Here is a 14,147-nt window from a genome sequence, read left to right on the forward strand (position 1 = left end):
TACGCAACACGTTTCAGCTTCAGCAAGAACCAATGAGGTTCATTCTCGTGTTACGCAGCACTCAAGAGTTTTTTTCTTGCGCGTCAAGCAGGTTCGGTTGAGGTTCTGTTTATGTTCGCTGATCAATGTATGTGAATAAAAGCCTAAATTAAATTTGTTCATCATATAAAGCGAACGAGTCTCTTCCGAAAATGGCTCAATTAATACGGATTAGTTTTACGATCTATTTATAAACTTTTTGAAGCGTCATAGTGGTAGTTGCGTAGCTGTCAACGGAGGGACAGAAATCTCTTGGGTTACATAAAAAAAGATTTTCATTTGTGTTCTGAAGATGAACGAAAGTCTTACGGGATGAGGGTCATGAGGGTGAGTAATTAATGACAGAATTTAAATTCTTTGGGTGAACTATCCCTTTAATTTAAATATTTGTGATTTATGTATTGGTAATATGTTTGAATGACAAAACATCTGCAATGCAATGAAATATTGCAATTTCTATGTTACTGTCATGATCCCGGTGGTGAAAGTGTTTTAAGTTGAAATGTCCTTTACCATTGTTTCTATGTTCAATTCCTGTATTCAGTTACTGTTTCCCTTGTTTTGCCTGCCTTGTTTGTTACCATAGCCACCATCGTTAATTTCCATGACAACTTATCACCAACACCTGTCCTAGTCAGTCTCGTCTGCCCCATATAGCCCTTGTGTTTCACTTGTTTCCTTTCAGTCATTGAATGCATGTTTTCTGGTTTATCGTGTGTCCTCTCGTTACGCGTTTTCATTGTTTACGCCAGTTATCTTGACCTTGTGGATTATTTTAATAAACTTAAACCTGCACGTAGATCCGCATTCCAGCCTCCTCCTTTGCCCACCTGAATATCTCATCCATAACAGTTGCTGCCATTTTTTTTTTCTGTCTGTATTTTTCTTTTACTTTTGAATGGTCATTAATACAGAAAAATGCTTTTTTTCTTTTTTCTTTATAGTATCCAGCAGCATGGATTTAAGCAGGGATTTTTTCATACTTCACCCAAAAATAAAATTAAAAAGTCTTCTTTGGAACACAAAATAATTGCATTTTTTTTTCTCCATAATGAAAGTTGACGGCGTCCAATGTTTCTTATGTTCCACAAGAGAAAGAAACCCATTTCCAGGTTTGGAACAACATGAGGGTGATAAAATTGTGACAGAATTAAAAAAAATTAGGTGAACTGCCCCTTTAAGAGCATTGTTGTAGAATGTTAGTGTCCGCAATGACAATTAATTCACTTTTTTAACAATAGTTCTGTAGGTAAACACTTAAATCAGATGTATAGTATCTTGTTAATTGCCTAATGCAGGCCATAATGGTTATTATTAAAGTAAGATGGTAACCACAACAAGAGTGTCAGAGAGGGTAATGAGTTTAACAGAGGTCTACATGGCTGAAAGACAATGTATTTCTTTCATTTGCTATTTTTTTCCTCTGTTACTGCAAAGTGAAGTCACCATAACCTAAGTGCTGTGTCATTTTATGGTCCTATGACACAGCTCATAAAAAGAAAACTAAATCACTTACATGACAGTATAGCCTTTTAATGACCTAGCAAACAGAAGCACGTTTTCATCAGATGCACATCTTGTGATCTCAGGTTGTGAGTTGAGTGATGAAAAACCCTCTATGCTGCTCGTTTTGACAGTTTTCAAAAGAACTTTTAAATGAACAGAACCTGAAAATGTTACAAAAAGACAGACTCCACCCATACTTGCTCTGTCATTAAACTAAATGTCAGTAGCATTTTGAGTCACTCGCCTTCTTAGTGGGTTGTAAACACAAACATAGTTTGCAAAAATGAATGTTTGCTTGAGACTTCACTGCAGGAGGTGCAATGACACATTTAGAAAGAACTGTTGTCAGCAGAGGAAAGTGTTCATGGAGTTAGCACACGCTTAAAGGGATAGCTCACCCAAAAATGTAAAGTTTGTCACTATTTAGGCCTACTCATCCTCATGCCATTCCTTACCCATATGATGCTATTCTTTGTTATCTGTGGAACACAGAAGGAAAAATTCCAGACGTTCTTCACTAATAATCTTGTCTTCCAGAGAGAATCTGAACTCAAGAACCAGATTTGCATTTGTTCATTTAGCAGATGCTTTTATCCGTGACTTACAAATCCCATAGAGCCAAAAATATTCATATAATGCCAAGTTTACAATATGTTTTTGGAATGATTCTTTTCAGTGAACCAGTTCATCCACTTATGACCTTAAGATCTGGATCTTCAGTTCAACTCAATGACTCAATTAAATTCAGTTAAACTAATTCAATTCAGTTAGTTAATTACATTTTAGTTTGTTCAAAACACAAAGCTATCAAGCTATTTAGCATGACATACTGCTGTTCAAAAGACAGTGCATTAAATTGAGCAAAGGTGAAAGTAGACTTACAAAATTAATGTAAATAAAATGTTCAAATAAATGGTGTTGGTTTTTAACTTTGTAATCATCAAAGAATCCTAAAAAATGTATTGAGCAGCACAAACTGTTATCAACATTGATAATGTCAATGAAGTGGAGTAATGATGCTGAAAATTCAACTTTGCCATCACAGAAATAAATGATATTTTAAAATATATTAAAACAGTTATTTTAAATTGTAATAATAGGCCATATAACAATATTTTACTGTTTTTATTGTATTTCTGATAGAATAAATGCAGCCTTGGTGAGCATAAGACACTTCTTTAAAAAAAAAAAATCTTTCTGACCCTAAACTTTGAATGGTAGTGGTCACAAATGTCCTTGTAAAAAACTTTTCACCTTTTGTGTTATAGCCTACATAAAAATCACAAACAGGTTTAAAGTGACATAAGAGTGACTAAATGATCACACAGTCTTCCTTTTAGGTGAACTATCCCTTTAAATACAACACTGTTGAACACATCAGAATTAAAGGAAGAGGAAAAATCCTGTCTTTGGAAAAAATGAAGTGTCTGAGTGTAGGTTGTAATCAAAAACGTGCTGCAGACAGCTGATAATGTGATCTTTCTTTTAGATGTCATGCCATGTCTATAAAACAGCATGTCTTCATATTCTCAGCAATGCAGTATTTTACCAAGTCTAAGAAGTTGGTTTTTCAGGAGCAGGACATGTTAAAACAATGCTTGTCAACTGCAATTATTGTTCAAAACTATTTAGTAAGCCATTTTAAGGCACCACTTTGGGAAATTATACTTGATTGAGACTAATTCAGAAAATTGGAGATGTTGAAACAAACTTCATGTTCAGGGAACACTTAATGATACACTATGTGGCATAAATCTTCCATCATGTGTGCAAAAGGGATCTTCCATTCAGGCCTACATCATATGGAATCGTATGGGCAGAACCATGCAGTATATGTTATTATGTAAAGATTTAGGAGCTGTTGCCTGCCGCACATCTGATCATGATCATACCTCAAGACCACTCTTGTGTTGTAGAGGGTATGATTAATTGGGTGTGCACGTTTCCCATGCGCCCAAAAATAAAATCCAGCAGCAGCCTCAGAACGTGAGGGAGAGCTGTGTGAGAAAACCTGATTTAAGGAAATAAAACGGATGAAAGGAGAATAATGGCAAGAAATGCCTAGTGATGAAGATGCTGACAAATCCGAAAACATTCAAAAAGACATGCACTTAAAGAGTACTGTACAAAATGTGCGCCCCCTTCTGGACGCTTTGTTGAATTCTCATCGTCGCCTCCCTCACAAGAGGGTAAAAAAGTCAAAGTCAGATGTATTTTCCAGAGCGTCTTTTTATATATTCTTTATTAGCTGTTTCATGGTGAAGCACTTACAAAAATACACACGTAAAGAACCATAAACTTGTTTGGCCTGAAATAGTAAATTTTATGAAAGCCTCACACACTCTCCGAACAGACTCGCTGAACAAACAAGAGTCAAAGTGGCTCCTGTATGAGCATTTCTCAAGGAAAAGAGTTAAATGTGTTCAGACACATTTGGATCCTTCGTGTTTGTTGTTATGGACAGCGGGAGGTTTTCAGTTCCCACACCAACCTGCTGAATCTCTCTTCCCCCTTATGTTTTTGTATATGTTTTTCTGGGAGAAATTCAAATGCACCAGACAGTCCCAAAAATAGTGAGGAATTTGTAAAAACAAACAGCCAGACAAGGCTAAACTTTTCAGACAAATCAATTTTCAATAGCATTTATATTTATTTAATTATTAGCCTACAGACACTTTTTATCTGTTTAAAAATTGCAAGTGTCTATAATTTGAAATTTCTAAATGCAGATAGACAGATAGATAGATAGATAGATAGATAGATAGATAGATAGATAGACAGACAGACAGACAGACAGACAGACAGACAGACAGACAGACAGACAGACAGACAGACAGACAGACAGACAGACAGACAGATAGATAGATAGATAGATAGAGAGAGAGAGAGAGAGAGAGAGAGAGAGAGATATCCCAGATAGATAGATAGATAGATAGATAGATAGATAGATAGATAGATAGATAGATAGATAGATAGATAGATAGATAGATAGATAGATAGATAGATAGATAGATAGATAGATAGATAGATAGATAGATAGATAGATAGATAGATAGATAGATAGATAGATCTAAGCTTTTTTTCAAAAAAAAAAAAAAATCCACACTGCTAGAAAGTCACTCATTTCAATGTCAATTATTGTTTACATCATGTTTCTAAAGATAACAGCATGACATATAGGGAAGTACACATCATACAGACCATCCATACCCTAAATTTGACATTTTCAACCCAAATTTAGGACTAAAATGCATCTTTTGCAGCTTTGAGGGGAGCTTAACAAGATCTAATCATGGGTCTAAACACTCAAAGCAAAAGCCATCCTGAAGTGACATGCCAACAGTGGGCAAATCTGCTTGGTAATTACAGCCTTGCGATGAGAGGGGAGGTACTAGTGTGGTAGGTGCTTTTTTAATGATGCAAAGGCCAGATATGGTATAAAAACCCTCATCATTGTGCTAGGCAGCAGCAGATCCTGTCTGGCTCTTACCACAAGGATATTCAGAAGTGGGAGCCGAGGCTGTGTTCAACTTTTTATTTATTTGGAACCCAAGTATGCCGGTAGGTGTCCATTTGATTTCTTCTCCTTTGTTTTTTCAGGCCTTGATCTTAGGGACATCTATCAGCAGGTGCAAATGGGAGGGTGTCCTTATACTACTTTGAGTTATGGGTTAAACAAAGTTATTAATAATGGAATGGAAGTAGAAATCATAGTTTACAATTGTCAGCTGTTGTTTACTTTAAAAAATGGACTAATGAACTAATTGTTCCATTTGAATGTTTCAGTGTTCTTTACATCATCTAACTCTTTCAATCCCGTTGCAGATTTGACCTCAGAGAATGGAACTACGAGTAGCAAGCATTCTTCTCCTCCTGGTGGCCTTGACGGCTGCCCATGGTGAGAGATATGTTGTCAAGAAGGTGATGAAGGCCCCCCAGTACCAGCCTTACTCAGTGAAAAGCCAAGGTATGTGTTTAAAATTGAAAAATGCTATTCTTTGCTTTCTGCAGTGTACTGAAGTTTCCAAATAAGAAAAGACGTATTAGATTAACACATTCAGTTTAAGTGTAGGCAATACAAAACAATTAGGTATGCGCATAAAAAAGCTCCACGGGTAGTTCGGCACACTGATTGGGTACTGATACACAGTGCTTCCTCCAATAGTATAATGCAACCTGTCTAAGCTTTTGAATATGCAAATTGCAGATTCATGTCATGCCTCTACAGATGCATCATGCTATAAAGTTTGTTCTACCGTCTCTGATTACATACCGGAAGTCGTTTCTTTTAGTTTAGGTAGTAAAAATGCATTTTACATCCAACGGATCCTTTAGTGCATCTTTGTATACTTTCTCCACATATCCTTCAACAAATTCCAGTTTGGAGTATTGCGCAATAAGTTGAAGGATGTACGAAATATTCAAAATGTTAAATCTTGTAACATTTTCTTATATAATGCTTAACTGCATTGTTTGATAACATATTCATAGTTCAAATATAATAATTTAATTGGTGATAATTTACAACAAAATGCTGCACAGATTTATACAATTTGTTTGAGCAGAATGATTCAGTGTTGTTTTAGATTTCAAAGGATATGCATGTTAAAATCAACAAACTTTTGAAGGTTATGAACAGCTTTTTAGAATTAGTCTCTAGAGACATGTTGAAAAGTGATTTGTCTGGGTGTGTCACGGCAAAATCTAGACACATCTGTTTCATTAAAGCTGTGCCTCCAAGAATGACCTTTGGTGTGATGTAGTTTACAAACCAATAGATTTGACCACATGAAGGCAATTATAAAACTGGAGTCCTAGCTGCTTATATATTACATATACATTCTTTTTGTGCATTTTATAATTCCTCTGGAGATATTTTCATTTTATTTTGGTTGAGGTCACTTCCATCACTGAGTATCTCTACCCTATATATATATATATATATATATATATATATATATATATATATATATGCTAGATTAGTATACACATATATACTCCACTAGAGATTAGATTCACAAAAAGCACAAAAAGAATATGTAATGTAATTCAATCCTGAAAAATATAATATATTCTTGGAGGCCTTTGTCAAGTCAAGTTTATTTATGAACAATACAGCAAAAACTGTAATTGCAGGAATGAAAAGTTTCTGAAGGCTTCAGAGAAAAGAATACAATAGAATAATAAAATATATAAAAATGTAAGTTAAACCCAAAACATTTGAGGCAAGCACTTTTTCACAAAAATTACAAAAAGATAAGAAAAGATATTCACTTGACACAAATACATGTATATGTATATATAGATATGCATCAGTGATAATCAAGGTTTGAAGTTTAAAATGTATTATTTCTGATGTCTGAACGCTGTGTTTTGATAAAACTTGAATAAAAAAAAGACTTAATACATTATCAACATTCTCGAAGATACTGACTTACTGCTGTTTTAGAAGACAGCTCTATTGGAAAAAGCTGTAGTTATATATGTATATGAACTGTTGTTCAATAATACAATTTTTAACAATGTAGAAATGGGTAAAAAGGCACCATTTGTTCATTGGAACACATTTTAGTCACACATTTTTGTAGTCTGTCTAATTTGTATCTGATATGGTCCTCTAGGTCCTTTTCTCAATTTTTTGTTTATACTGGTATATTGTACTTATATTATATATTGTAGTATATTATACTTTTTAAATAATTTATATAAACAGTCAATATAATTTACATACACTATAGAATTGCATGAAAAACATTCAATTACATAGTCAGTTCCAAAATGACAAGTCCACCTATGACTGATTATTGAATGAATACAGTTATTGCCACTGCCATACAAACTGATTATGAGTTTTGCCACTGATAAACTTGTTGTTTTATTCCAGTGGTATCAGTAGCAGGAGAACCAGGCATCCCTGGTGAGCCCGGCCAGCCTGGACCTCCTGGCCCCCCTGGACCCGCAGGAGAAGATGGTGAAGGACTGCCAGGGCCACAGGGACCTCCTGGACCACCTGGTCCTACTGGTTACTCAGCACCTGGAAAACCTGGTTCTCCAGGTGGACCCGGCAAACCCGGTGCCACAGGTGCACCTGGACTTAAAGGAGACACTGGTGCAACTGGTCCTCAAGGCCCCAGAGGCATGCCTGGTCCTGTTGGTAGCCCTGGACCTGCAGGCATTTCTGCAACAGGCAAATCTGGACCAGCAGGTCTTCCAGGAGCAATGGGACCACGTGGAGAGCCGGGTCTTAAAGGACATCCAGGTATTCCTGGTCTGCCAGGACAAAAAGGAGAAAGAGGCTATGGGGTTCAGGGGCCACCAGGTGAGAGAGGTCAAGCAGGAGCAGTGGGTCCTTCAGGGAAGCCTGGTGAGCCTGGTGTTGGAAGACCTGGCAAAGCTGGACATCCTGGTGAACCTGGTAAACCAGGCTCACCTGGCCGTGATGGAGAATCTGGACCAATGGGTGCAACAGGTCCAAAAGGTCAAACGGGTGCTCCTGGAATTGGAATGCCTGGCAAGCCAGGTGAAAATGGTGCTCCAGGTATTCCTGGATCTACTGGCCCCAAAGGTTCACAAGGCGCAGCTGGTGCTCCTGGTGCTCCTGGTGTTCCAGGTTATGGTAAACCAGGTGAACCTGGTGTAAAAGGAGAGAGAGGAGTAGCTGGTAGCCCAGGTACAACAGGTCAGAAAGGTGAGCCAGGTGCTAAAGGGCACACTGGATATCCAGGTGCTACTGGTCCTGTGGGTCCAGCTGGTGCTCAAGGTTCAAGAGGTTTCCCGGGTGAGAGGGGGGCAACAGGTGATAAGGGTGAACAAGGTCCAATGGGACCTCCAGGGCTGAAGGGGCACAAGGGAGAACAGGGAGCCCAAGGTGTTGAAGGCAAGCAGGGATATACAGGGGCAACAGGACAACCTGGTCCAAGAGGAGCTACAGGTGCTCCTGGTAACAAAGGAGATACTGGTCACACAGGTGCTCCTGGTACCCCAGGAACACCAGGACCTGTTGGACCAAAGGGTCTTCCAGGATATCCTGGAGCAGCAGGTGAAAAAGGAGAGGAAGGAGCCCCTGGAGCAAGAGGCCCCGTTGGCCCAGCAGGTCCTGCAGGCCTACCTGGGCTTAAAGGCCACCCGGGTCTTCCTGGATCACCTGGCCCAGCCGGTTTGGCTGCCAAGGGAATTCCTGGACCTCAGGGTCCACCTGGACTTCCTGGATCTGATGGGTCTCCTGGACTTCCAGGCCCTGTTGGACCTCCCGGCCCTCCTGGACCTCCTGGAGAGGTCATGTTTGAGAAGGCCCAAGGTGAGACTTCATACCCAGTTCTTGTCAAAAGTCCTGTGTCTGCATTCACTGTTGCAACTGTGACACCTTATCCCCCATCTGGTACCCCAATTAAGTTTGATCAGATTGTGTATAATGCAGAGCAGCATTATGATCCTGAGACAGGTCTGTTCACCTGCCAGATTCCAGGAATTTATTACTTCTCCTATAGCGTGCATGTGAATGGAGCTAATGCTTTAGTGGCACTTTATAAAAATAGTGATCCAGTCATGTTTACCTATGATGAGTACAACAAGGGCTTTGTGGACCAGATGTCTGGTAGTTCTGTCCTTCAGCTCAATGAGCAGGACACTGTTTATATTCAGATCCCTGATGATGAGGCCAATGGTGTTTTTGCTGCCGATAATGTCCATTGCTCTTTCTCTGGGTTCCTGATTGCCTCCACGTGATAAGGTGATCAAACCACATCATTTCTAAAACATCACTATTTCTCAAACATAATATCCTGTTCTGCAAACCTCAATGCACAACAGACTGTGCAATTGTTCTGAGAAATACAAGCATCTCAACTTGAAAATTCCAAGCAGTGGTGCCAATAAGAAGGAAGTAATTTATGTAATATGTTATCAGGGATAGCAAGATGGTTAAAACCTTAACAATTTCATTTTATGTGTGTGGAGAGAGCACGTGAAGAAGTGTTCTGATCATTTCTAGCCTTTTCCTCATTTTTTTTTGTCTTTTTTGTTACTGATCACAGTGGCTATTTCAATCTGTGTATTTTTATTGTTATTGTTGTTCTTATACCCTTACTGATTAAACCGAGAGAATGCTCTTCCTGACATCCTTATTTCTGACTTGAATATTGTGAGATGGTGAAAATGATGAAAAACATTTTAAAAAACATCTACAAATGTTATCCCAAATTATAAATTTTCATCTGTAAACCATAATAGCTGAAATAAAATATTTCCTAAAGAGTTTTTTGTCTGTGTTTGTGTTTTAGTGTGCTGAATAAGTCAGTTTGAGTCATGAGTCACTTTTTTTTCTTTCAAACAAGGGCAACTACAAAGTGGAGACAGAATTACAGAATTGGAGACAAACAGAATTACAACAATATACATATTTAAAATATTTAAAATGCTATATTTCTATTTTGTTTTGGTGGTTGAAAAAAATATAATAAATCAAAAACCCGTATTTGCCAAGAGTAGTGTGTTTAAAAACAGGATTGGGAAGTAAAGGAGTGCTTTGATAACCATGTTAAATTACCAGTCAACCAAATAGATGTGGGTTAGGTGGAGAGACAAGTCAAACAGAAGCCGCTGGGCGGAGGCAATCAGAAGCTAGGAACCACAAGCCACAGGCAGGCACTGCATTTAGAGGAGTTGAGGGATGTGGTTGAACAAAAAAAAAAAGAAGACAAGAGCACCTGGAGGGTAAAGTCGTTACCATCTGTGAGTGCAGAGCTCACAAGTTTAACATTGGCGTATAAGATGCATATCCAGCATCTAAACTAGGAACAGGAATATTGGGTGAAAACACACCCATCTTGTGGTTGCTAGATTAGTAGTGGGGTTCATATTGGAGTGCAGAAAATGCATGGTTCTAAATTATATTTAGCTTCTGTGGTAGGCTAAAAACATCTGAGTAGTGTCTGTTAACATTTATTTTATACTTGGAAAGTATTTGGCTTTTCTTTAGATTTAGAAGAACGGCATTTACAAGTGCTGAGGGTAAATACAAAAAACATAATAAAAAGTTCCTCATACCTCAAGGTCTATGTGATATGAGAAAGTGGTGGTGTAAAACCTACAAACCACACCATGGTACTGTTCAGTATGAGCTGGCAAATGGATTTGAGGGTAGAGATACTCAGTGATGAAGACCTCCACCAAAATAACATGAAAATAAAGTTAGAAATGTTTTCTAAAAAGGTCTTCTCTTGTAAAAAAGTGCAAAATTGCTGTATCACAAATTATTCAAGGCAAAGACATTCATATTATAAAGAATGTTGCACAATCAATACTCAAACAAAACCACTCATATATTGTCTGTCTAAATCCTTTATTTTTGTTTTGAGTGCCCCATAAAATGAAGGGGTAAAAGAAGCATTGTGAACGATTTGCACGCAGTTACATTCCATTTAAAAATCAAGTAGAGATGGTGTTGAAGTATTTACAGGAAAAAAAAATAAAAATCTACTTGACGATTGCACCGGCAATTTTTCAAACATTTGTGGAACTCTGCTGGAATAAAAAAAAAACACTTTGACTGCATTACACATGACAGGCCAAATGTTTTGATCTTAAACATTTCAGAACATTATTCTCAATGAAACAGGGTTTTTTTCCAGAAAGAGAGAAAAATAAAATAAAAAAAACTTCAATTGATACCAGATATAAAGAAAAAAACAAACAAGATAAAGCCATTTCAACATCATAAAATCCAGCAATGACAAAAGCCAATACCAATACATAATGCTGCAGTTTTGCACAATGCAGCTGCTGAGGTTTTAAGCACCTGTTTTGATGATTGATGTAACGGCAGTAAAATAAGAAAAAAAAAAAAAAAAAAAAAAAAAAAGTGACCAATAACATCTGTAAATTGTTCAATGACGTTGTTTCTAATAGCTCCTTTTTCCACACGCTTGATTTACCCAAATAGAATGGCACCAGTACCTTCAACTAACATTTCAACTCAATGTCCTTACAACAACTAATGTAAGTTCATCTACAAAAGAAAAAGAAAAAAAAACGAAGAAAAAAAAAAACAATTGAAACAAGCAATGCTCTATTAATCTCACTCATGCACGCACACACCCACACAACTTACACAACTGCTACAAAAAATTATGAAAAACATGGGAAAAATGTGCCTTTCACTTCCAATCCTTCCATCCAACTTCCTTCCTTCAAAATGCCATATACAATGTAGTGGATGGAACAGGAATGGATGAAAGTATGGGAGAAAACAGAAGGTTTGAAATGTCATTGGTTTTGTACAAATTTTCCATGTTTGTGCTCCTCGGACATCTAAAATGGGCTTTTCACCTCCATCTTACTCTGTGGCAGCGGCTGGGGCATCTGAGCTCTCTGCGGCTGCCGGTTCCTGAGGAGCAGCTTCTGCTGGCTTCTCCTCAGCGGGCTTTTCTTCGGCTACCTCATTGGATGGTTTTTCCTCATTGCTTTCGGCTGGTTCGTCAGCTTTGGGTTCCTCAGTTGGAGCCTCCGTCTTGGCCTCTTCGCTGGAGGCCTCAGGCTTGGCCTCCTCAGACTCAGGTTCAGCATCCTTCTTCTGCTCTCCATTCTCCCCAGCTGCCGCCGCCGCCTCTCCACCTTCAGCATCTTTTTTGGCGCTCTTCTTAAAGGAGAAGCCGCTGAGTTTGAATGGTTTCTTAAAGGAGAAGCGCTTTTTGGTTTTGGCAGGCTCAGCGCTCGCAGGGGCAGAACCGTTTTCTTCTGTCTTGGCCGAGTCTTCACCATTCGCAACGGCGGAACTTTCCGCATCCCCCTCTGGAGCGGCCTTCTCTGCGCCTCCTTCCTCTGCCTTTCCTTCCTCTGCTTTCACCTCTCCATCCGCAGAGTGCTTTCCATTGGCCTGCACGTCCTCCGTGGCTGCTTCTGCAGTTGGAGAGGCATTCCCATTGGTTTTGGCATGTCCATTCTCCTGAGGGAATAAGAAAATGCTTCATATTAGCTGTTTTTGCACTGCGTACATTTTTTAAAATACAACTGTTTGCATTTATTTCACAAATTTGCAATCTATAAAAAAGCAAAGGCTATATGAAAGCACTGTTTGGAGTCTATAGGTTCGCCACGTGGGTGAAGTCTCATGCACTTTGTCTGGCAGATGCTGTTGCCATCTAAGTGAAAGCGTTGCAAGATGGACGAGTAGATCCACCAGCGCTGATCAAACCGAGGAGACCATCGTGTTGAGTACATAAGCAGCCTTGCAAGGCTACTTCTAATATTAAAACCATTTCTCATATTAAATCTATGGGTTTTGCCTCGTGGCTTATTTGTACATCCATTTTATCAACAAGATGCAATAAAGGCGTGGTGATTTTACCGAAATGGCTTTGCACGACGAAAAAGCTTGATAAAGATACGAAGATAATCCCATTTAAATAATACACAAACACACACACACACAAAAAAATCGGAATGGAATCACCGAATTTCAACGTAATCGTAATTTTATGATTTAAAAAGAAAAAATAACTCGCTGTTTAAACGCACTTATTACATTGGGGGTCTATTAGAATCAACGTGCAAATGAGAAAAATGCAATTTACACCAAATATAACCCATTTGTGCTGATCTTTTCAACATTTAAACAATAAAATCATCGATATTTAATACAAAGTGTTGATTTTCAGTGAAAAGTGGAGAGTCCCTTTGTTGATCGGCTCATTGTTCATTTGAACCGACTTGATTTTTGGTACTGCACACCCCCTCAAAACACCACACGCCAGTACAAAGATAATAATTAAAGTTATTACCTGTCCATTTGATTTATTCGCAGTCTCGACTGGTTTTTCGGCAGCAGTCTCCTCTTTTGCTCCGTTTTTGGAGATTTGCGCTCCCATGCTTTCACACGCAACAAAGAATCGCAGATCAAATGAATGAACAAAGAGCGCGAGCTTCTCCCTCAGACGCGTCGCGTGCTCGCTCTCAAGAGCGTCTGTTTTCAAATAAAACCGCGGAAAAGAGATAACGAGAGGTAAAGCTGTGATCAACTGATCAGAGAAAAAACATAAATATAGCACCCTCTCAAATAAAATATATTATTTTGGGATACGAGGTGGGGATAATGAAATTGTTCTCTTTTGATAATGAGATGCGAGATACAACGCCCAAATACCCCTGACGTCACAGAGGAGCTATGTGAGCCAATCAGGCACCTCCGTGAAGCCGGGGGGAGGGGTTACACTCACACACTGGAGGGGGAGGAAGCGCGCGCAACCAGCAACTGGTGATTCGGTACAAGCGAATCCAGTCACAAAGGGTTTTTTTTCTTGCTATTTTTATTTCTTTTTTTGGGCATTCCTTTTATTTTTTCCCCCCATAAACCTGTCTTTAAAAAAATCTTTATTTTGGTTTCTCAAAACTGAAGGGAGATAGCAAACATCATAGATTTAAATGGCTGAGTAGGCTATTCCTTTGGTATTCGCTTTATCTAAATAGACACTTGGCCAACACATAAATTTGTGATCATTCCCAACGCTCCAACCATGGATTCCATTTTTCCAATATAAACATCCAGTCACACATTGCATGCATGATGAATTAATTCTGAGGAATCCTGGTGACCTAGATTCAGTCAC

General features: G+C 38.5%; 2 protein-coding genes across 2 annotated transcripts; one reads left to right on the top strand and one right to left on the bottom strand.

The window, feature by feature from the left end:
- Positions 1-5,013: 5,013 nt before the first annotated feature.
- Positions 5,014-9,416, top strand: col10a1a (collagen, type X, alpha 1a). Its single transcript, XM_081347132.1, has 3 exons — positions 5,014-5,106; positions 5,371-5,512; positions 7,430-9,416. The coding sequence occupies exons 2-3, from the start codon at positions 5,386-5,388 to the stop codon at positions 9,268-9,270; spliced, it is 1,968 nt and encodes a 655-aa protein (XP_081203258.1). The 5' UTR covers positions 5,014-5,106; positions 5,371-5,385; the 3' UTR covers positions 9,271-9,416.
- A 1,454-nt stretch (positions 9,417-10,870) lies between these two features.
- marcksb (myristoylated alanine-rich protein kinase C substrate b) lies at positions 10,871-13,654 on the bottom strand. Its single transcript, XM_081347160.1, has 2 exons — positions 13,323-13,654; positions 10,871-12,487 (listed from the first exon to the last, which is right to left on the bottom strand). Exons 1-2 carry the CDS (start codon positions 13,407-13,409, stop codon positions 11,879-11,881), a joined length of 696 nt encoding a protein of 231 aa, XP_081203286.1. The 5' UTR covers positions 13,410-13,654; the 3' UTR covers positions 10,871-11,878.
- Positions 13,655-14,147: the final 493 nt, after the last annotated feature.

Source organism: Scardinius erythrophthalmus (genome assembly GCF_964197995.2).
Source record: "Scardinius erythrophthalmus genome assembly, chromosome: 19".
In the NCBI taxonomy this organism is placed as follows: Eukaryota; Metazoa; Chordata; class Actinopteri; order Cypriniformes; family Leuciscidae; genus Scardinius; species Scardinius erythrophthalmus.

Bases quoted from the DNA above. Each gene is read 5' to 3' on its own strand.
- col10a1a (XM_081347132.1), top strand. From the start codon at position 5,386: ATGGAACTACGAGTAGCAAGCATTCTTCTCCTCCTGGTGGCCTTGACG. The intron at 5,513-7,429 runs GTATGTGTTTAA...GTTTTATTCCAG, and splicing joins TTACTCAGTGAAAAGCCAAG to TGGTATCAGTAGCAGGAGAA.
- marcksb (XM_081347160.1), bottom strand. From the start codon at position 13,409: ATGGGAGCGCAAATCTCCAAAAACGGAGCAAAAGAGGAGACTGCTGCC. The intron at 12,488-13,322 runs GTAATAACTTTA...TTATTCCCTCAG, and splicing joins CGAATAAATCAAATGGACAG to GAGAATGGACATGCCAAAAC.